We start from the raw sequence: 22,909 nt of genomic DNA, 5'->3' as shown, positions 1-22,909 counted from the left end.
AATTACCAAAGCTCTTAAGACTGTGGTGAAGTGCTGGTGTGTGATACACCATGGCCGCCCAGGTGGCGTTCACAGCCTGGTCCACTTTTGAACCTGCAGCAATCTCGTTCCTGATTGGTTGCTTCTTGCAGTTCAAAAAAAGGGCCCTCATGAGCTCTGTCCTGCCATCAGAAGAATCCTGCAAAGTATCCCAGCAAGCAAAGTCCTTAAGGAATTTCACAAATTCATCTCCCAAAGGATCTGGCTCTTCCTGCAGAACAAAAAAGATGCACAAACATGATTAGACCTTTTTTAGACTGAAACACCAACATAAAGTCATAATCCAAGTATTCTCACCTGGTTGGTGTCAGAGCTGTCCAACTTTTTTTCTCCAGGAAGTCCACTCAAACCATGTCTGAACATAGGCTTCCATAGAGGACAGGACAGGACATGGTTCATCAAGCCTGCAGGTAACTCTTTTACACCACGGATCTCTTCAAGGGGAAGGCAGACATAACAAAACGTAAATCAGTATGCTTCCACGCTTTTACAGCTATCTGCAATTTACATACATTTATGTAGAATAATTTTTGTTTAATTAGACACAAGGAATAAAGTTAGCCTTTTTAAAATAATTTAACAGAGAAATAAACAAAAATAATCAATTATCCCACCATAAGGTGATTTCAAAGCCATGGTGCGGGAGGCCAGACGGCCCATTAGCCTGGACACAAGGAGCTGCAGGTCTGAGGTCCAGGACACACTGATGTCTGGCAGGCCATATGCTGTCACGGTGAACTTGTAACCCCATTCATTATTACTACTGTCTGAGTGGAACAGAAACTGCAGCTGGGGACCCGCTTTAAACGTCACTTTCTGAAAACAAAACAATACATAATTTTTTTGACTAATGACTAAAAACTTTGTTTGTTCAGTTTGTTCTTCTTCAAGATCTCAGAGTAAATAAAAAATGGAATTACATTCAAGCAAGTGGTATAATTAATTGCATTCATTTTAACAAATTATTTTTTATTTAATTCATTACATAAACATAATAAAGCCGTTTTTGTACCTTTGGCCATTTCTCTGTGCCGACCTTCATATCATATCGCACTTTTCCTCCCCTAGCATCAGTGAATTCCAGATAGTCATACCTACAAAACAAAAACAAAAAACACTCAATTAGTGTAAATATAATGTGCACTTGAACTCAAGCCACAATGGTATCAGTAACAGGTAAAGTGTGAGTTTGATTCCGGTTTTCACCAGAAGGTGGCATAAGTCCTTCACACCTTTTCTCGGTTTCACAACGTTCATCAAACTCCACCTCAAAGGACGAGGCTCCAGGACAGACGAAGACGGTGGTCTCGTGTCTGCTGTTCTCATAGTTATGAGGCGACTCCATATGCCATGTCCTTAATACAACAGGCTGCTGAGTCTGCTGACAGCCCTCCATATCAACCTATAAACACACGCTGATAAATGCATTATTCACACCATGGTTAATTTTTAAGTTGCTTAGATAATTTAGAAGTTTCATCTGGTCTCGTTGAGATATATAGCTGAGCATCATCAGCATAACAGTGGAAGCTAATTCCGTATTTTCTAATAATATTACCAAGGGGCAACATGTATATTGAAAATAGAAGGGGACCTAGGACGGATCCTTGTGGCACTCCATACTGAACTGATGATAAATGAGATGACTCTCCATTTAAGTAAACAAAATGGTAGCGAACGGACAGGTAGGATCTAAACCATCTTAGAGCCTGCCTTTGAATACTTGTATAGTTTTGTAATCGATCTAGGAGTATGTCATGATCTATGGTGTCGAACGCAGACCTAGGATCAAGTAAAACTAGAAATGAGATGCAGCCTTGATCGATTTGTATTGTAAAAAGCGCTATACAAATAAACTTGAATTGCTTGGTTATCATGCTTTTTAAATGACAAGTGAACAACCCCAAGTGAAATATTCTTTTACATAAATTTTCAGTGATTTTAATTCTGTCTATTTGAAATTGAATGTGTTAAGACACAGAGTGAACTGACCTTAGAGAAGATGTCCTCTGTGTCTCCAGACAGCTTCTTGAGGAGGTCTGCCAGGGGGTAGAATCTCTTGAGCAGCACACAGTGAGGAATATCCAGAGCGCACAGCTCCAGAAGGAAGATTGTCTACAACAGCACACAATCCACATTATATATATATACTGTACAAACAGAAGCATGAATAAATGAACAAAGTTTAAATTAAATATATAGTGGGATAAATCGGTCTGTTACCAGCTGTCTTGTTGCCATGGCGAGGATGGATCCACTGAGTTTCTCCATGATGTCAGCCCCAGAGAAGCGCTTGATAAGACGACTCAGAATGTCTCTGGTTCCTGACAGGAACTGTTCCACATCTAATTTCCAAGAGAAACAACATAGATGTATTCACACTGTGTCCGACTACTGCAAATAATCACTACCGTTCAAAAGTTTGGGTTTGTAATTTCTTTTTAAGGTAAGGCTGCATTTATTTGATAAACAGTAAAGGCAGTAACAGTCAAATATTACAAAATACATTTATTTTAATATATTTTTTAATGTAATTTACTCCTGATGGCAAAGCTGAATTTTCAGCCGTTATTTTCAATGTCCCATGATCCTTCCAAAATGGTTCTAATATGCTGCTTTGGTGCTCATTTAACATTTCTGATCATTATTATTTTTGAAAATAGCTGTGCTGCTTAAGGACAGAGACCACTGAAAATCTAGAAATCCAAATTTAAACTTTACTCATCTATGACGCACTTTCAAATATTCTCATCATCAGATTTTACACAAACATGCCACTTGAGCACTGAATGTTAATTCTTCTATTCAGCTTTTGAACTGTTATGTTCATAATATAGTTTGCAATAAAAATGGCTTTTAAATATACATATTTACCATATACCTTTACCACAGTGATCTCGGATTTTTAACCCTACTGTATTTTGAGGGGCCCTATAAACATGGGTGAACAATTTTTTCAGCCTGGTTCTCATAAGAGAACCTGGAGATTTGGTTTGGTCCTCACACTGCATATAGCATGACCCATTAAATATAACTATAAAAAATGAATTAATAATAGTTATAATATTATTTCGTTACATCATTTTTTTTTATTATTATAAAATAATAGTAAATAAACTAAATAATCATGTGTGATATTATTATTAAAATAAAAGGCAGCCCTAGTATTAAATACATAAACTTAAAAATAAAAAGCTAATATTTAGTACTTCTTTCTTTGTTTGCCTCTTTAAGAAGAATCACTTTATGTACAGTATTGCCCAATTTTAAGTCGCTTTTGATAAAAGCGTCTAAAAATAAATAAATAAAAGCATTTTCATCATCATATTCAAACTTAAAATCAGCAGGCTTTTATTTTGGCAGGTAGCTGGCAAGTAATTATATGCGCTTCCTGATTTAGCGCTGCTGCTGATTAAAGAGCGTCAGTGGATTAAAGGCACAGTTTTGCATTGTGCTTTGAAAACAACATGGCTTAGCCTAGATTTATGCTTTCAGGTTGAAAATAAAACTTAAATAGTACAGTTTGTGATCTAAAATGTTAATTGTGTATTAACAGCTGTCAACCATGTCGGTACGCAAATGCGCTGTCAGAACATATTTATATAATGTGCACCCCTAACTATAAAAGCAAACTAAAAAAAAAAAAAAAAACACACTAACATTTAATGAGGATTTCCCTAGCCAGATCAGCAGAGGTGGAAGTTCCTCCTTTGAGCTGCAGGAAGCACCAGGACAGCAGGCTGCCCTGTAAAGCCCAGAACAGAGACAGCAGGACTCTCCAAATGGAACCCCCTTTGGAATCCAACATCAACACCTCACACTGAAGAAAGGGAGAGGGGAATGTTAAATGTATCACCATCACAGCGCTTTTTATAAAGCTAGAGATGGAAACTATTGGTGAAATGCATTACAATATGATGTTTCAGCTAACAAATGTTAATGCACTATGTAAACATCTAAAGAATGTGTCAGCTATTTGCAAGAGCTTATATATGTGTGCAGTGGTGACTAGATGAAGTCGGCGGCTGCCAGCACGGGGCAGACATACCTCTCTAGTGGCCACAATGAGCAGCGTGTCCATGACGGTCAGGACAGGTGACATGTCAAAGTCAGATGGGGCTCCTTTATGAGGCAGCAAGAGGAGACCTTTCGGGTCTTGATCACTGCAAACAGAGATTATTAAGAGACTATGTGTGAGAGCAGAAAGTAGGCTGTATAGTTTTACAGGACATGACAGTGACAGAAAAGAGAACTAGTATAAATTTAGGAGTTTGATACCTGAAGTAACTGCAGAGAGACTCGAATGTCAGTTTCACAGATTCTGGCTGATTTTCCTCAGTTATGTTTTTCTGAGAAAAGCAGCAACAACAACAAGTTCATAAAAAGCAACTCAATAATAATATTCAGAAAAGGCAAGTAGACCCTCACAGTCTTACCATCATGTAAAAGAGTTTGTCCCTCCGGCTCTGTTTGTCAGGGAAGAAAATAGCGGCTCCGTTGAGGATGGCTTTTACAGCTTCTTTTGTCAGAGCTTTCTCCACTGCAGTCTCTCCTTTAGGGCCATCCACCACTGGACAGAACAAAACTATGGGTTAGTCTCTCAACCACCATCAAAATACAATAGTATAATTACATGGCTATAAATTACTTAGTCACTTAATTCCCTTAATTAAACATTTTAAGTGAATGTTTTAAAGATGTCACAGAGTGTTCGGTTTCATTCCTCCTGACCAGAAGAGGCAGTGGTAAGCACTAGTAAGTAATGTTTATTTCTATAGCAACTTTCAAGAGCAAGTGTCACAAAGTGCTTTACATCAAAATTGTAAACAAAAATATTAAAAATAGACCAGATTAGACAAAAGCAATTTTGGACATAACAATTAAAAGAACATTAGACGAAAGCAAGTTTAAAGAAGTGCGTTTTCAGCTGCTTTTTAAAAATGTCCACAGATCTCAGTTTCAGAGGAAGAGCATTCCACAGCTTGGGAGCAACTACTTCAAAGGCACAGTCTCCTTTTGTCCTCAATCTAGAACGTGGAACAAAAAGCAGAATCTGATTTGAGGATCTCCGATTCCTACCGTAGTTACAGGGTTGCAACATCTCTTTTATATTCACAAGGGGGTTGGACCATGAGTACACATTGTTATATTTGATTGTTATGTCGGCAATACCCTGTGCTTCGACCGCACTTAGGTACATCTCTTCGCTAACCTATTTATCATTGAGCTTTTCACTTATTTACCCTCATGCAATCTGTCACATGCCCCACGGTTCCATCCAAAGGCATTTTTGATATACTTTATAATTTTTTCGGTTTTAACTGAAGATTTCATTTATTCCTAAAATGTTATCATCAGTTTTTTGTATTCCTACAGTACTACCGAGGACATGTTGCATCTAATTCACATTTCCTTGATGAAGAGTTGGTGGAACCTGCAATGCAGCCTGGTCCCCCACAGGATGCTCTCTCCAGCCTGTCTGCTAGTGGTGGTTCAAGCGGTGGGTCTGTACATTCATCTAGTGGAGGCCAATCTTCTCCTGATGACATTCTTTCAATTCTGCGGATGGCAGTGGCTCATTTGGGTCTTGTTAAATCTGTTCAGCCTGTTAAGTTTAAAGTCTTCATCAGGCAAAATGTAGATAGTACATTTACCATGCCACCATGCAAGGACTTTGCAGTTGAATTCAGGCTAGTGCCTAAGAGGAGGTTGAAGACAGCCCGCAATCTTGCCTCAATGGTTGAGGCTGAATCTATTAGGGTAGGTTGGGCAACTGAAATTAAACCGCTAATAGCAGCACAGCTGGTATCACCTGATGAAGCACTTAAGAGGCAATGTTCGCTGCCCAAGTGCGCAATGTGGTCATACTGACACATTACTGAATAAAGCATATGAGTCTGTAGCCTACATAACCCAAGCTTAGAATACCATTTGCCAGCTGCTGCTTGCCTGTAACTCCACAATTAGAGTCTGCGAATGTTGACCCCTCTGTACCTCACTACTTACAGACTGACTCTAGGTCATGTGACTAATGAACTTGGGACACTTTTGGTGACCCTTCTAACAGCACGATGTCAGGTATGATTTGCTCAGTCAAGTTTGCCTGAAGATTATGAGAAGATGAGAGGGAACTTCTTATTGTACCTGGACATCTTTTTGGCCCGGCATTTCTGAACTGTTAGAAAAAAGAAATAATTTATCAGAGGTCACACAACAGGATGGATGTCAAGCTCAGAACAGCAGTTGCAATACCACAGCAGTCCTCAGCTCCAAACACCACAGCAACACAGGGTGGCCGAAGTGATTCAATCACACCACCTTTTCCCCGCCACCATTAAGAGGGGCTAAGTCAGCGCACACCCCACAGGTCCAAATTTCCTGAGCTGGCAGTCAGCCGTTTCACTGCACATCTACATTACTGTGAAAAATCGACATACGATCCCTGGGTTCTGTCGACTCTGAACAGGTGATACAACTTGCAGTTCCGACACCGGCTTCGACAGTCATTAAAGATGCAACCAGTTGAATGGCCCAGAGGGATGGTTTTTACTCAACGTATTTTCCTCATTCCAAAAAAGGATGGTGGTTTTCGTCAAATTCTGGATCTGCGACACCTCGATCTGTTAATAAAGTGTCTTCCCTTTCTGAGGTTGTTGCACACAGTTGATGTTCTTCGATCTGTGATGAAAGGAGACTGGTTTGTGAGTGTGGACTTGAGAGACGCTTACATGCATGTTCCCATTGTTCACCACTACAGGAAGTTCCTAAGATTCTGTTTTCAGGGTCAGGTCTATAAGTTCAGAGTCCTGCCATTTGGGCTATCTCTGGCACCTCGTGTTTTTATGAAATGCATGAGTGCACCTGTCTCCTCTGTGGTGCAAGGGCATGAAGATTCTGCCCTATTTAGACGATTGGCTGCCCTGTGCTACAAAAAGGTTGCATGCTCTACGTGACACCAACATTGTTCTGGAGCATACACAGAAGCTGTCCCTCACTGTTTCAGAGCAGACCATAACATTTATTGGAACACTGCTCACTACAACACTTCCTAATAAATCGGTCAGGCCACCATGTGCTTGTTCGGTCCAACAACACGTCGACAGTCTCCATTTGGATCAGGACTCTTGTGTCTTTACAACTTACTCGGAAGATCCTCAGATGGTCTCAGGGCTGACTGACTTCATTAAAGGCAGTTTATCTCCAAGGATCGGACAATCAAGTGGTGGATGCTCTGTCCATAGATCTACCGTATTTTTCGGACTATAAGTCGCACCTGAGTATAAGTCGCATCAGTCCAAAAATACGTCATGATGAGGAAAAAAACATATATTATTCGCAACGGACTATAAGTCGCATTTATTTAGAAACAAGAACCAAGAGAAAACATTACCGTCTACAGCCACGAGAGGGCGCTCTATGATTTCAATGAGAGTCTACAGGAGCACTGAGCAGCACAGAGCGCTCTATCGTGGCTGTAGACGGTAATATTTTCTATTGATTCATTTCTCTCAGTTCATGTCAAATTAATTTTGATAAATATGTCGCACCTGACTATAAGTCGCAGGACCAGCCAGACTATGAAAAGAAAGTGTGACTTATAGTCCGGAAAATACGGTACTGTTTCCGGGCGAATGGAGACTTCACCCCGTTTCTGCAGGGCAGAGGTAAATCTATTTGCAGCTTCCCATAAGATGGGACTTTCTTTCTTAGCTAAACAATCATGTTTTAGCTGGCACAGTGATTTTTCACTAGTGCTCAGCACCACCTCTGGCGGTCATCCTGAATTTACAGAACCACAGTTACATACGTAACTAGCGTTTTCAGCCATCAATTTTCACTGATATTTTCTGGAAACTAGAAAATACACTACTCTTCAGTTTGGAGTTTTTATGTTGTGTTTTCGTTTATTTATTTATTTAGAAAATACATTAAATTTATCAAGTGACAGCAAGAAATGTATAATGTAACAAATCATTTCTACTTATAAATATAAAATAAATATAAAACTTATAACTTTCTATTTAACAAGTTCTGAAAAAAAAAAAATCACAATTTCATCAAAAATATTAAATAATCTCCATCAACTGCTCACTTAGACATGGTTCAGCATTAACTACACAGAGCCATTGTTCACTGTCAAGCTGCGCAAAACATATGATAAATGACAAAATATGTCCGTGATGGAGATTACTCGGATTACAGAACCGGCTTTATTATTGCATATCGCATGCGATTTATCGTGCAGCCCTAGTCTCCGCACAGTCATACAAAGCAGCATGTGATTCTTACCTTGACACAAGTGACTGTAGAGCTCTCCGACAGTTTCTGTAGGGTCCACGTCTGTGCTGGCTGAGGGTGATGCTGAGGCTGATGCTGAGGCTGAAGCTGAGGCTGTGATGTCTGATGACTGGGACTCTGTCAGGCTGGGTAGCATTGGGAAGCAGTTCTGGAACAGCTGAAGCAGGAGAACTCTTGTCTTTACGGCCTCCTCTCCCTCACTGAAAGAGTATGTGCACATACACACAAACAAAGCAGACATTAGAAAAATAATTTTTAAACACTTTTTGCCATCATTACTGCATTAGTGTACCGCATTAGTGCATTAAAATTAATATTGGAACTGAAACTGATACTGAATATTGAAACAGATTTTAAAACATATACTCTTTGTAACCCCACTGTATGAGAATTAAAAATTACATCCCATTTGTAAACCATTTAAACTACAATCCGTGCACATATAAACATCAATTCACATTACAGATTTACTCACATAGATCTGAGTTTGCGGTAGAAGTCCCAGAACAGCTGCAGGCTGAGGTCACTGAAGTCCAGCAGAGACTTCTGCTTGGACAGAGACACATCCTGTAACATAGGCTCTCTTTAGAGATGCATTGTAAAAATGCATTATGAATTTCAGAGTTGTGTTAAAAATAGTGGTGGGCATAGATACATTTTTTTAATCTAGATGAATTTTACTGTAATCTTGGAATTAATCTAGATTAAAATGGCTCATTTGAATTCTGCCGAAGGCATTCCGAATATGTGTGCTACCCAAATAAAATAATGACTAAAGGTAACGTTAAGTCTTTGAGAACGGGTTTCTCAAGACAGGTGGTGCATTAGACCAGGGGCTCATCTCCTGTTTCCAAAATGCATCACAAACTGCTTGAGAAAGCTGTAAACTAATTCCACATTGCACAAGGTGCAAACAACCTTACGCCCGTTTCACACATAATCTGTCTGCAGTGCGTACGCGTTGCGGTTTTTTTTACGCACCCATGTTAACGGATTCACGCGGTTGCGGCCTGTCAGTGCATTCCAGGTGCGGTGCATCTGCAGCAGTGCAGTTATCGTTTACGTACCGAGTAGCAGACTGCAAATGCGTCCTGTGTGAAAGCACAATGATTATGAGTCCGTGCTGCTTCTGCACCACATACGTAACGCACACGGACTGCATATGCACTGCAGACAGATTATGTGTGAAACAGGCGTGGGTCTTGTCGAGGTTTCCATTGGGAAGCTTCTTTTAAAAATAAAAAAATTCCCTGAAGCAAACCCGGCGGCTTCAACTGCATCCATGTTAGCACGTTAGTCACGTTTGATGTGGTAATTTCACAGTAAGCATACACACAGGTTTAAAGACTTGTTCTCGCCCCCTACAGATTCGGCTAGGTATACATCCGCGCCAGAATATCAAGGTGAAAGTCATCATAGCTCTTGTAGTATAGACCCAGCTTCCAACCTTGAGAATAGATTAACGGTGATATTTTTTATATCGCCCGATAAGAGTCTCACGTTAACGCCGGTCACGGCTCACCACTAGTTAAAAATATATTTGATCACTGGAAAGAGGACATTTTGTGGGTGTACCATTTCTCTTGTGAGCTGCTGGATGAAATAAAGGGTTTTCTTCACGAGTGTGAGACCCGTAACCAGGCCTGAAATGCTCCCCTCGGTCTGAACACTCAGATCCTCCACATCTTCCATCCGCTCTGAGTCTGGACATAAATAACCACTGAAACTCATCTGCTGAACCCCCAACCGCTCTGCTGTGTCTTGCCTTGCACACAGGAACTTCACCATCAAAAACTACACACAGAAAGACAGAAAGAGTGGATGTTAATTAAGTGTTACTACCCCCCCCCCCCATACTGTTAATTGCTGTCCGTTTAGGTTTATTCGCACATTTACATCACTTGCCATTCTGTTATCTTTGCACTTACTGTGGGAAAGCTACTGCGCTATTTTCTTATGACAAACAAAAGTTCAAAGATTGTCTCACGTCAGTTTAAACAGTCTTCATTTCATTGCTTACTGTACAATGTGTTACCATAACCTAAATTTTTGCTTTAAAAAAAAAAAAAAAAAAAAAAGATTTGTCTAAAAAAATTTTTTGTGGCAGTGTCAAGAGCAAACTATCAAAGAAAGTAAGAAAGAAAGAAACCATACTTTTGACACTCTGCATTGTTGCAGCTTGATGTCCACGTCGTTCCAGTCCTCTTCCACCTCAAACCAGCCAATGGGCTCATCCTCACTGGTCTCTGGCATCCTTGTGCTGGAGTGGGTGTTTGTGTGTGAGTGTGATACACGTGTGTGGGGTACAGAGGCAGATAACAGATCAGATAAGAGGTCAACTACAGTTTACAGCCACCTAGGCCTTGTGTACGTGTGTAAAGACCAAAAAACACTCTCACAGGCAAAAGGCAAGAGAATGAATTCTCACGCTATACTTCACACTAACACAGCCTGCACTCTCTCACACATTCCTAAACAAGCACCATTTAAAGTTCATGTGATCAATATTGTCTCTTTTGAGCAAAAATGTTCAATTAAATCCAGATAAATAAATCAACAACTAATCATGTTACAGAATAAGAATGTGACATACCTGTCTTGGACAAATTCTTTATAGTCTTTGTAATCCCAGCTGTCGTACTTCTTGAATCTTTTGAAGTGTTTATCAGCATCAAATGCCTCGCTGTCATTGTAGGCAAACATCAAGCCACATTTAGCACCAATAGCTCCTTTACGCACCTGAAGTGTAGGAACACAGCAGTGCTTTAAAACTAGGATGTGTAGATCAAATCAATTTTTTTATTTGACTACCATATTGACAGAACATACTCTAATTTCATATTTAATTAGTATGAAGCACAAATGCTCAAGTGTGTACTAAAGCTTCTCTCACTTTTATCTTGATCTGTGTGACCTGGAAGCAGCCCTGGTTTTCAGTGGACAGAATCACACTGGCTTTCCTCTTTCCATTCTCTGTCAGAAAACCTGCAGGTACAAATGAAGCATCTCTTTGAGAGTGCCAACTTTGCATGAGCACAAAGCGGTTTTAAAAGGCATTCCTATTCACCCCAGCACCTCTGTGATTTATCTGTGAAGATAAAGATGGAGTACCCATCTCTACTCCAAATAAAACCAGGACTGGGTGGAATGTTATGCATGATTTGCGTACCATCTCCAGTATTTGGCTCCGTCAGCATGTTTTCTGGACCAGACTTCTCCTCTTTACTCTTCACATCACATGCCTGCAGATGGAGCTGGATGGGTTTACCTACACACACACACACACACACACAGAGACATTTCCCATCAGCACGGCAGTAATGACTTTCTGAACTACTTTACTTCCAAGATCGATGATATTAGAGATAAAACTGTAACCATGCAGCCGTCAGCTACAGTATCGCATCAGACAGTGCACTATAGACCCCCTGAGAAACAGTGCCACTCATGCTCTACTTTAGGACAGGAAGAATTGTATAAACTTGTTAAATCATCTAAACCAACAACATGTATGTTAGACCCTTTTCCATCTAAGCTCCTAAAAGAGGTGCTTCTGGAATTCATAGATCCTCTTCTGATTATAATTAATTCCCCATTGTCATTAGGATATGTCCCCAAAACCTTCAAACTGTCAGTTATTACAGCCTCTCATCAAAAAAAAAACACAACTAGGACCCAAAAAACTGGTTAATTACAGACCGATCTCAAATCTCCCTTTTCTGTCCAAGATATAGAAAAGGTAGTATCCTCACAATTATATTCCTTCGTAGAGAAAAATGGTATCTGTGAGGATTTTCAGTCAGGATTTAGACCACTGATAGCACTGAGAGTGCTCTCCTTAGAGTTACAAATTATTTGCTTTTATCATCTGATCATGGCTGTATCTCCCTATTAGTGCTATTGGATCTTAATGCTGCATTCGACACTATTGACCACAACATTCTCTTAAGTAGACTAGAAAACTTTGCAGGCGTTAATGGAAGTGCATTAGCATTGTTCAAATCGTACCACCATCACTTTGTTGCAGTGAATGAAGAGGTATCATATTGATCAGTATGGAGTGCCTCAAGGCTCAGTGCTAGAGGCGTTACTTTTCAAGCTTTACATGTTACCCTTAAGAGATATCATCAGGAAGCACAGTGTTAGCTTTTACTGTTATGCTGATGACACCCAGCTCTATATTTCTTTGCGGCCCGGAAAAACAAACCAATTAGAAAAATGTATGGAATTCATAGTCAATATAAAAACCTGTATGAGGAGATATTTCTAACTGATAAATTCTGAAAAAACAGAGGTGTTAATTATAGGACCTAAAAACTCTGCACGTAAAAACCTAGAACATTTTCTAAGCCTTGATGGCTACTCTGTCAATTCTTCGTCATCAGTTAGGAACCTAGGTGTGCTATTTGATAGCAATCTTTCCTTAGAAAGCCACATTTCTAGCATTTGTAAAACTGCATTTTTCAATCTCAAAAATATATCTAAATTATGACCTATGCTCTCAATGTCAAATTCAGAAACATTAATTAATGCGTTCATGACCTCAAGGCTAGATTATTGTAATGCTTTATTGGGTGGTTACTAGGGATGGGCATTCGATTAAATTTTCTTAGTCGATCGTCGGGAGAATTAACGATCGACTATCGATTAATCATTAATATTTTTATAATATAATTAATTATTTAATTTTTATAATAAAAAAATGCAATGAATACAAAAATACAGCGTGTTTTTCCTCGGTGAGACCTTTATTACAAGATCAACTTGTGGCAGACAGTTAAACTACGTTCAGGCAAACCGAACATATATCCGCGTGCATATGCAGTGCTCTAAAGCAGCGGAACCTGCAGCGTCTAGCAGGCGTTCTTAACCCTTTCGAGTCGATTAACGCATATATGCGTTTTGAGTCTGAATAAAGTGCTTCATTCTTTTTTCTGAGGAAATCCATTTCTCAAATCATCAACCACATCACATCTTTTTGGGGTGAATTATGTTTTAGTCCTCTTATCGCGAAGCAAACAGTAAAATAAAATAAAAACTTGAAGAACAGTCTCGCTGCCTTTTCTTCTGTGTGGGCGTATTCAAGCCGCGCGTCAGTTTGAATCTGAATAGCGCGTTCAGCGCGGGGGCGTGGTCACATTAAATATAATGAAGGAAGATATGAAAAACAGACATTGCGTTGTTTTCATATGGATTACTTTATCTCAGAATATTTGTTTTTCGGAAGCACTTGTTTAGTTTAAAAGTAGACATTCCAGGCTTTCTATAGATATCTCTCTCATGTCTCTTCGTTGAGTATTCACGGAGTTACGGTTCATTTTAATGAAATGTTTGTACATGACGATCAGCGGAGAAAAAGACTGTAGACAGCGCACCTTGTTTGTTATCTTTATTTTATAAGTGCACAAAGGTTTTTTGTTATTATGTCTGTATCCAAAAAAAACTAGACCCTTTACAGATTCGATTGTATTGCTCTCGATTGTATTGATGTATTGCTCTTATCTGTACGATTAAAACTGAGAGTGTAATTTATCAGGGGTTATCAGGAGAAAATGACTCAAAACGCATATATGCGTTAATCGACTCGAAAGGGTTAAAGCCTCATGAAAATTTGCCGGTATGCATAGGTACATCATTTGAGTCGTGGCCGTGTTGTACTTAAACACGGCATCGCAATGTTTGCAGTTAACTAGTTCGCTTTTTAAATCAAAATGGTCCCACGCCACACTTCGCCGTGACATCTTCATGATTATTCTTTGAAATCAAAACGGAAGATCACAGATAACCGAGTAGGGTGTCAAATATTGCCCCATGGTGGTAAAATATTTTTTATTGCTGCATACACAGTGAAATTCATTTAATTGCTTGAAGACTCGCACTACGCAACGCAACCTGCATTAGATAAAAAAAAATGCTTTAGATTAATCGATAACAAATTAACATGATCGAGGAAAATCTTAACGATCAATTATCGATCGTCGATTAATCATGCCCATCCCTAGTGGTTACTCTGCATGCTTAATAAACAAACTCTAGATGGTCAAAAACGCAGCAGCTAGAGCTCTTACTAAAACCAGGAAGTATGACTATATTAGCACTGGGTCCTTATCAAACATCGTATAGATTTTAATATCTTGCTTATTACTTATAAAGCCTTGAATGGTTATGTACCTCAGTATTTGAACAAGCTCTTACTGCACTATAGTCCTCCACATCCACTGTGCTCTCAATACACTGGCTATTTGATCATACCTAGAATATCAAAATCAACTGTGGGCAGCAGATCCTTTTACCATTTATCGCCCAAACTTTGGAATAATCTACCTAACATTTTTCGGGAGGCGGACACACTCTGTCAGTACAAAAAAATTAAATAAAACTTATCTTAATACAGTGCATTTTTTTCCTGCAGTTCACTTTCATAAACAGTTATTAGGATCATCATGTGGGGGTTGATTCCATCAAAAATACTGAAAATCGAATGTGCATTACCGTTACGGTAGAGTAGTCTTAACCGGACCGTCGCCATTGAGGCCAGCAGTGAGGAAGCTCTGTACTCTGAATCCAGATGCTCACAGATACCAGACAGAGAGATGAGGACTTTAGCCATGCTGCCTCGAGCCAGAGCAAATGCTAACAGAGTCAGCTCAGCCTCAGGGGACACACAGCAGCTAGAGAGAGACAGGATGTTTAAAAGCAAAGCACTTCTGATGAGCTTTCTCAGCAGAGAAGAGCAGAGTGTCCAATTACGATCAGATGAAACAGCTGTAATTATTCACTGACAGAAAACAGTTTTCCATTATTATCAGGCTGACATGTATTGTAATATTAAAACCATAAGGGGTTGGCCACTTCTGCCCTCAGTGTCAGAATTGTTTTGACCTATTAATAACAGAATTATACATGCTGAACTGAGCTTGTGCTAGTAGAGCTTGATTCTTACCCTGCTATGCGCAGTAAAAAGCCATCTACCTCTTCCAGAATGTTTGGAGAGAGGAATTTGGGAAACTCCATTGAACATGCCGTTAAGGACAGGGGTGGCATGTGCTGTAAGGCTTTCCTAGAAAAGAAAAAGCATTAAAATAAACTGTTCGATTTTTTTTTTCTTAAGCAGCCATTACTTCAGTGTTTAGCGTGACATGACCCTTTAGAAACCATTCTATAATATGTTGAAAACACTTGTACAGCTTATTTTTGTGGAAACCATGATCACGTTTTTCAGGTTCCTTAGATCAGCTGAAAGTTTTTGGTACATTATAAAAGTATTTACTGTCACTTTTGATCAATTGAATGCATCACTGATTAACAAAAGCATTTTTTCTATCTTACTGACGGCAAACATTTGCATGGCAGTGTACATGTCTCAACAAATGCAAATCAGATTTTTAAATCAAAATGCACTAGGCACCATAGAGAAATCAAAATAAAGCTACCATCCAGGACACTATACAATCACAATATCAGTGTGCAGCACATGACTATAAAACAACAAATTTAGTGCTATTACTACCATGCTTTTGTGAGAAGCAATATGCATTAGTCATTTCTCCTGACTTACTGTGTGCTCTGTAGGACGGTCTGCGCTAGCACAGGATTGGTTTCCATGGAAGCGGTGACGAGAGATGTGAGGAGAGACAGATACCATATAGCCGAGGCATCAGATACCGAAACCTCTTTACTCTTGGTGATCTGGTAGCCCATCGTCTTCAGACCATGAATACGTGTGTCACAGCCATCACTGAGGCAGCGCTTAATGTTTATCTGAATGTCTGAGAGACAAAAGCAAAGTTTACAAGAGCTTTCTGACTAGCATACTAGAAATAAACAGAAAATACAGTCACTCTTTACATACCACTCAGAGTATGCACATACATCTATCGTTCAAAGGCTTGGGGAATTGTAAAATTTTTGTCAATACTTGTATTCAGTAAGAATGCATCAACGTTCCCCACCCCTGCATTAAATTGATCAAAAGTGTCAAAAGATTTCTATTTCAAATAAACATGGTTCTTTTTAATCTGCTTTTCATAAAGGATGTTGAAAGATATGTAATACAGTTTCCACAAAAATATTAAGCAGAACAACATTTCAACATTGATAATAATAAATGTTTGTTGAGCAACAAATCAGCATATTAGAATGATTTCTGAAGGAGCATGTGACACGACTGTAGAGTGATGGCTGCTGAAAATCAACTTTCCCATCACATAATATTTTACAACATTACAAACATTTTAATGTTTGTTTTTTTAATCAAATAAATGCCGCCTTGGTGAACATAAAAGGCTTCTTTCAAAATCCCCAAACTTTTGAAAAGTATTGTACAAATTAAAGCTTCAAACAGAAGATTCTGCTGTACAAGCGTGTACTCACAAGGATGGCTGATGTTGGCGTTATCCAGTAGCGGTACGTAACCCGTGACGTTACTGGGGATCCTCACATCTCTGATCTCCTGCAGGGAGCGCCGGCTCTTTCCTACAGCTATAGACACCAGCTGTGGCATGTAGCTGTGGTCATTAGATGCTACCGCAATGGCCAGCCGTCTCAAAACTATGTCTGGCTTCAGTTTTAACCTGTGGTGGGTCAGAGGAAGTGGTAATATTCAATGAATTACTTAGTGAAGGTAATGGAATGTGTTGCATCATCAACTACAATTTAATTCCATGTAGATGCACCAATGAAATGGACCACTTGCCTTATCCAGTGTGAGCGAGCACTACCGTCCGACTGCCAGAAAGACACGGTCTCACCATTGGTCATCTTGTTGATATCTGCACTATTGGATGAAGCCTCGATGAAGCTGTAGCACTGGGTGACCACCTTAACTTTATCCACATCTGGGTCATGATTGAGCTCCACTCTGTACTGGATGTCTAGATCTGAGAGGACAGTCAGCAGAATATGAATATGAAGAACAAAAGAGATGGGGGACATTGTCTCACATATTATCCACAGTAAACTGCACCTCTAGCAGCACAAAATGGAAACTGATTTTTATTTAATTATCCTTTCAAATTGAGTGCTGCAGGAATATGGGCCCAATATTTAGCAAAAAACATATTGGTTCTATTGTCCGAAAGTGAGTGTTTTGAATGGGATATTGATTAATGTTGGAAATAAAGTCTGTGATTAACACAACCATAATATATTTTCAAGTTTTACTGTACGAATTAACATCAGTATGCCTGATTTTGAGTTGCTAATAAGTGGCTAGATGGGATAACAGAGGTCAATGAGGACATTAACTGGGATAAATGCATAGCACAAATTTCTGAGTATGGGACACCATCACGTTAAGACATGACAAGACTGTCACTTTAAAAAATAATGAAAGCTGTGTTCATTTGTGAAGATTATCTTAATGAACAAAACATGTAGGAATCTTAAACTTTCGTTGCTCACAGAGCTAATTTTCTGCAATAATCCAAAAGCCAATGACAATCCCTATTGGGTGGAACCAGGGTGATGCTCACTTCTGAGTTGGCCTACAAAAAAATGTCCCTGCAGCCCTATACAATAATTGTTGTTACCACTCCATCCTCCATCTGCCATTTACCTTTCTCCTTCTGTAACAGGTAATCCAGGAAGTCCTGCACTACAGAAGACCTCATGGTGCAGATGCTGTTGTAGCCTTCCAGCACAGGGAATGGGATGGAGCTGCTGGGGATGCGATTCCGGTGCAAGAATTTCAAGATTTTGGAGGCATGTGCTTTGAGACGGTCCTTGGACTTGGAGAAGATATCCACAAATCCTGGATGAGCATGAAGGGTAAAAGAGGCCAACAACTGAGTCAAACATTGAGAATCATTTGCATAGCCACCTGGCATGGTCAACTTTGGATATTTGAGCACCTGTCGCCACTGCATTCAAATACATAAGCATGTTCATTCACGACTGCCGCCCCACCTGGTGTCAAAGAGCATGCCTGAAGCTGCCTGATCACATGACTGAGTTCTCCCTGCAGGTTGGCTCCATTTGAGTTTTTCAGTGCCGTGAGCATGTTCTCCACATCAACAACCCCATCACCCTCAGCATCAAACTGACCAAAGGCCTAAAGAGCACAAATGGAAGAGATCATTTGAAATTTTTTTTTTTTTTTTTTTTTTTGTCTGTACATTCTGTGACCAAAAAATTAGGTTGAGGTATCACACAAAGAAGAATACAAACAGAAGACAACAATAACTAGTCTCTCTAGCTCTCTCGAATCAGTTGTTCATTTCACCTACTGTACATAATAAATGCACTCGAGCCAGCATGGGAGTCATTTGTAAAGCAAAAGAAAGTGACTCATGTTTAAATCAGTCAAGCCACTTCCAGAAAGCTCTAACAAAATGTACCATAGTACAGCAACATTTCTGAATACGTCTAAAATTCAACATAAATAAACACAGTTCATGAATAAAGAAATTATTCAGCACCAAGATATATATCAAAGCACCACACTATTAACACTTTAAACAGACTGAACTATACATTTAGATTCTGAAGGTGTGTGTGATGAGCCAATCCCAGAATAACACATTTATCCAGTATCCTTTGCTCCGGATATAGACTTTAAATTTAATCAGGGTTGGGGAAGGGGAGGGGCATTAACCCATGTCATGTGATTATGGATGCCCACTAAAAATCTCTATGGTTTATATACTGTATATTTGGCAATCACAAATCTAACTTTTAAAATAGATTTCTACAGCCGAGTTCCTGACTCTTTACTGCCAATTTGGATATGTAAACTAAATAGAAAAACATTTAGTTTACATATACAAATTTGTAATCAGTAGTCAGAATGTCAACTGTAGAAATCTGTCAACAGATAGATTTTTTTATTGGCAAATTTTATTTTCTAAAGCATTTCTTATAATCTTTTTTATTGACAAGTAGTACAACACAGCAAAACCTATTCTATACTTGCACTAAATGAGTCTGACTCAGCAGACGATATAGCATTACATAATCAAACCCTGTAGCTACCAATCAAGAAGACAACGCAGATCTAATAAGACAGCCCTATGAGGAGCTGTAATGCTGTCAAGATTGGATGTGAACTAGGTGGGGACAGCCAAATAACAGCCTTTATCAAATCTGTGAGTGATTGCACAATATAACAACTCAGAGTAGAGAGCAATCTATGTGGTTAATTCCACAACTTTGAGCTGCTTGCCACAGCTAAATAACACTTATTTACGAATTAATAATGTAGGTGACGGGAGTTTCGCTTAAATGCACTATATCTATCATCACCCTTCTTTGGTCTTGAACCTACAAACTCTCAGTGACCAGCCGTGACTTGGCGTGAACGCCTACAGTAGGTCATCGTTTATCTGAGGGACATTTTCACCTCCTCGCACTCATCTCTGGGCGCGTCTCTGCTCTCCAGCGTCTCACAGAACTGCTCCAGTGTGACGGACTCTTCTCCGCGGCTCTGACGCTCCTCCAGCCAGCGCACCAGAGCGCTCTCGTTGCGCGCCAGTACCGACTCCGAAATGGCGACCCATGAGTCGCTCATACGGGCCGCTGCCTCTCGCAACTTCACCTGCTCCAGCAGAGCTGCAGGAGTGGGGAGTCCATAACTCGGGGCAGGCGGGTTCGCCGAACTTCTTCCGTTTCTCCCGGGACCGGAGCCTGCCTCTGCTCCTCCATCTCCGGCGGCGGCGGCGGCCCTGTTGCCTGTGGCCGCAGAGGCCGGGCTGCCCTCAGCGAACACGGGACTCTCCGTTTCTACGTCCTCCTCGTCGCCGCTCCCAGTGCCACAACCTCCCTCCGCGTTTCCCATGGTGTTCTGCGGCTTCGGGCTATCTTCCGATTGCCTTCAACCCAGGTTTCAAGCTAAGTTTTAATGTCAGGGTTGATTAGTCCTGGGTGCTTTTCCAGTCAGCGCGTTCCTCCGCTGTCACTACCGCATTGACTGCTCCCCCAGCTGACGTCATGTTTGTCAGCAAATCTTTGGTCCTTCCGTGCAAGTTCAGTGACGTCCGCTGCGCTGTAAACACTCCCCCCTAGCGTCCACCTCCAGTACTCGCGGATCATGGTTTCAAATTATAAAATTTTGTAACATAATGTATTTAAAAAAAAAAAATGTTGGACAGGAAATAAATAAATAAATAAATATGTGTTCGTATTTGATGTACAGTCATGATATCAATTTGTAGGTCATCTGGAAAGCTAATTCTTAAAGGGTTAGTTCACCCAATAATCAAAATTATGTCATTAATAACATACCCTCGTGTTATTCCAAACCTGTGAGAAATCCATTTATCTTTGAAACAGAGTTTAGGATATTTTAGTCCGAGAGCTCTCAGTCCCTCCATTGAAACTGTGTGTACGGTATATTGTCCATGTCCAGAAAGGTAAGAAAAACATCATCAAAGTAGTCCATGTGACATCCGAGGGTCAGTTAGAATTTTTTGAAGCATCGAAAATACATTTTGGTCCCAAAATAGCAAAAACTATGACTTTATTCAGCATTGTCTTCTCTCCCGGGTCTGTTGTGAGCAAGTTCAAAACTCTGCAGTATAGTATATATGTATATGTATATGTGTGTATATACAGTATTGTTCAAAATAATAGCAGTACAATGTGACTAACCAGAATAATCAAGGTTTTTAGTATATTTTTTATTGCTACGTGGCAAACAACTTACTAGTAGGTTCAGTAGATTGTCAGAAAACAAACAAGACCCAGCATTCATGATATGCACGCTCTTAAGGCTGTGCAATTGGGCAATTAGTTGAAAGGGGTGTGTTCAAAAAAATAGCAGTGTCTACCTTTGACTGTACAAACTCAAAACTATTTTGTACAAACATTTTTTTTTTCTGGGATTTAGCAATCCTGTGAATCACTAAACTAATATTTAGTTGTATGACCACAGTTTTTTAAAACTGCTTGACATCTGTGTGGCATGGAGTCAACCAACTTGTGGCACCTCTCAGCTGTTATTCCACTCCATGATTCTTTAACAACATTCCACAATTCATTCACATTTCTTGGTTTTGCTTCAGAAACAGCATTTTTGATATCACCCCACAAGTTCTCAATTGGATTAAGGTCTGGAGATTGGGCTGGCCACTCCATAACATTAATTTTGTTGGTTTGGAACCAAGACTTTGCCCGTTTACTAGTGTGTTTTGGGTCATTGTCTTGTTGAAACAACCATTTCAAGGGCATGTCCTCTTCAGCATCGGGCAACATGACCTCTTCAAGTATTTTAACATATGCAAACTGATCCATGATCCCTGGTATGCGATAAATAGGCCCAACACCATAGTAGGAGAAACATGCCCATATCATGATGCTTGCACCTCCATGCTTCATCTTCACTGTGTACTGTGGCTTGAATTCAGAGTTTGGGGGTCGTCTCACAAAGTGCCTGTGGCCCTTGGACCCAAAAAGAACAATTTTACTCTCATCAGTCCACAAAATGTTCCTCCATTTCTCTTTAGGCCAGTTGATGTGTTCTTTGGCAAATTGTAACCTCTTCTGCATATGCCTTTTTTTTAAACAGAGGGACTTTGCGGGGGATTCTTGAAAATAGATTAGCTTCACACAGACGTCTTCTTACTGTCACAGTACTTACAGGTAACTCCAGACTGTCTTTGATCATCCTGGAGGTGATCATTGGCTGAGCCTTTGCCATTCTGGTTATTCTTCTATCCATTTTGATGGTTGTCTTCCGTTTTCTTCCACGTCTCTCTGGTTTTGCTCTCCATTTTAAGGCATTGGAGATCATTTTAGCTGAACAGCCTATCATTTTTTGCACCTCTTTATAGGTTTTCCCCTCTCTAATCAACTTTTTAATCAAAGTACGCTGTTCTTCTGAACAATGTCTTGAACGACCCATTTTCCTCAGCTTTCAAATGCATGTTCAACAAGTGTTGGCTTCATCCTTAAATAGGGGCCACCTGATTCACACCGGTTTCTTCACAAAATTGATGACCTCAGGTTTTGAATGCCACACTGCTATTTTTTTGAACACATCCCTTTCAACTAATTCAACTAATTGCCCAATTGCACAGCCTTAAGAGCGTGCATATCATGAATGCTGGGTCTCATTTGTTTTCTGAGAATCTACTGAAGCTACTGGTAACTTGTTTGCCACGTAGCAATAAAAAAATATACGAAAAACCTTGATTATTCTGGTTAGTCACTTTGTACTGCTATTATTTTGAACAATACTGTATATACATAGATAGATATATAAATATATATATATCAGTGGGCACAACACCGGTTCGCATGCTGACCGAAGATGAGCTTTCTTCATACAACGGAGGAGAGAACAGTAAAGGATTGTACCTGGCTATCTTAAGACAGGTGTTTGACATCAAAGGGGGTCTTACGGTGGTTACAATTTCTTTACAGGTTAGTACAATATGTAATTTACAGGCCATATTTGGAGTGATGCTAGTGCATAGAGATTGCTTGAAATCTGTGTGACGTTTATGCAGGGAAAGACGCATCAAGGGCGTTTGTTCCAGGTGATTTCACGGAGGCTGTCTTAACTAGTGATGTTTCAGATTTCTCTGACTCGCAGATTGTGGTTCTCTGGCAGGCATTTCATCAGAGGGACTACACT

At 39.9% G+C, this 22,909-nt stretch overlaps 1 protein-coding gene across 2 annotated transcripts in view; it reads right to left on the bottom strand.

Moving 5' to 3' along the window:
* Positions 1 to 20,322, bottom strand: part of LOC113074816 (zinc finger ZZ-type and EF-hand domain-containing protein 1-like) — a 46,632-nt gene extending 26,310 nt beyond the window's left edge. The window contains exons 1-26 of one of the 2 annotated variants that reach the window (XM_026247565.1): positions 19,676 to 20,322; positions 18,244 to 18,388; positions 17,894 to 18,088; positions 17,033 to 17,216; positions 16,711 to 16,910; positions 15,896 to 16,106; positions 15,281 to 15,397; positions 14,830 to 15,008; positions 11,507 to 11,605; positions 11,231 to 11,322; positions 10,931 to 11,076; positions 10,492 to 10,597; positions 9,913 to 10,131; positions 8,813 to 8,883; positions 8,329 to 8,537; positions 4,476 to 4,609; positions 4,318 to 4,388; positions 4,088 to 4,202; positions 3,700 to 3,859; positions 2,263 to 2,384; positions 2,032 to 2,154; positions 1,272 to 1,441; positions 1,052 to 1,133; positions 654 to 855; positions 337 to 473; positions 7 to 250 (exon numbers count right to left, since the gene is read on the bottom strand). In XM_026247565.1, coding sequence (XP_026103350.1) covers positions 7 to 250; positions 337 to 473; positions 654 to 855; positions 1,052 to 1,133; positions 1,272 to 1,441; positions 2,032 to 2,154; positions 2,263 to 2,384; positions 3,700 to 3,859; positions 4,088 to 4,202; positions 4,318 to 4,388; positions 4,476 to 4,609; positions 8,329 to 8,537; positions 8,813 to 8,883; positions 9,913 to 10,131; positions 10,492 to 10,597; positions 10,931 to 11,076; positions 11,231 to 11,322; positions 11,507 to 11,605; positions 14,830 to 15,008; positions 15,281 to 15,397; positions 15,896 to 16,106; positions 16,711 to 16,910; positions 17,033 to 17,216; positions 17,894 to 18,088; positions 18,244 to 18,388; positions 19,676 to 20,110 — 4,168 coding nt within the window. In that variant the 5' untranslated portion in view covers positions 20,111 to 20,322. Of the gene's footprint in view, positions 1 to 6; positions 251 to 336; positions 474 to 653; positions 856 to 1,051; positions 1,134 to 1,271; positions 1,442 to 2,031; positions 2,155 to 2,262; positions 2,385 to 3,699; positions 3,860 to 4,087; positions 4,203 to 4,317; positions 4,389 to 4,475; positions 4,610 to 8,328; positions 8,538 to 8,812; positions 8,905 to 9,912; positions 10,132 to 10,491; positions 10,598 to 10,930; positions 11,077 to 11,230; positions 11,323 to 11,506; positions 11,606 to 14,829; positions 15,009 to 15,280; positions 15,398 to 15,895; positions 16,107 to 16,710; positions 16,911 to 17,032; positions 17,217 to 17,893; positions 18,089 to 18,243; positions 18,389 to 19,675 lie in introns of both variants that reach the window. The other variant, XM_026247562.1, reaches the window with a different exon arrangement.
* Positions 20,323 to 22,909: the final 2,587 nt, after the last annotated feature.

The sequence above is a fragment of the Carassius auratus genome, chromosome 5 (assembly GCF_003368295.1).
Source record: "Carassius auratus strain Wakin chromosome 5, ASM336829v1, whole genome shotgun sequence".
Classification (NCBI taxonomy): Eukaryota; Metazoa; Chordata; class Actinopteri; order Cypriniformes; family Cyprinidae; genus Carassius; species Carassius auratus.
This window is presented reverse-complemented; position numbering and strand designations above follow the sequence as displayed.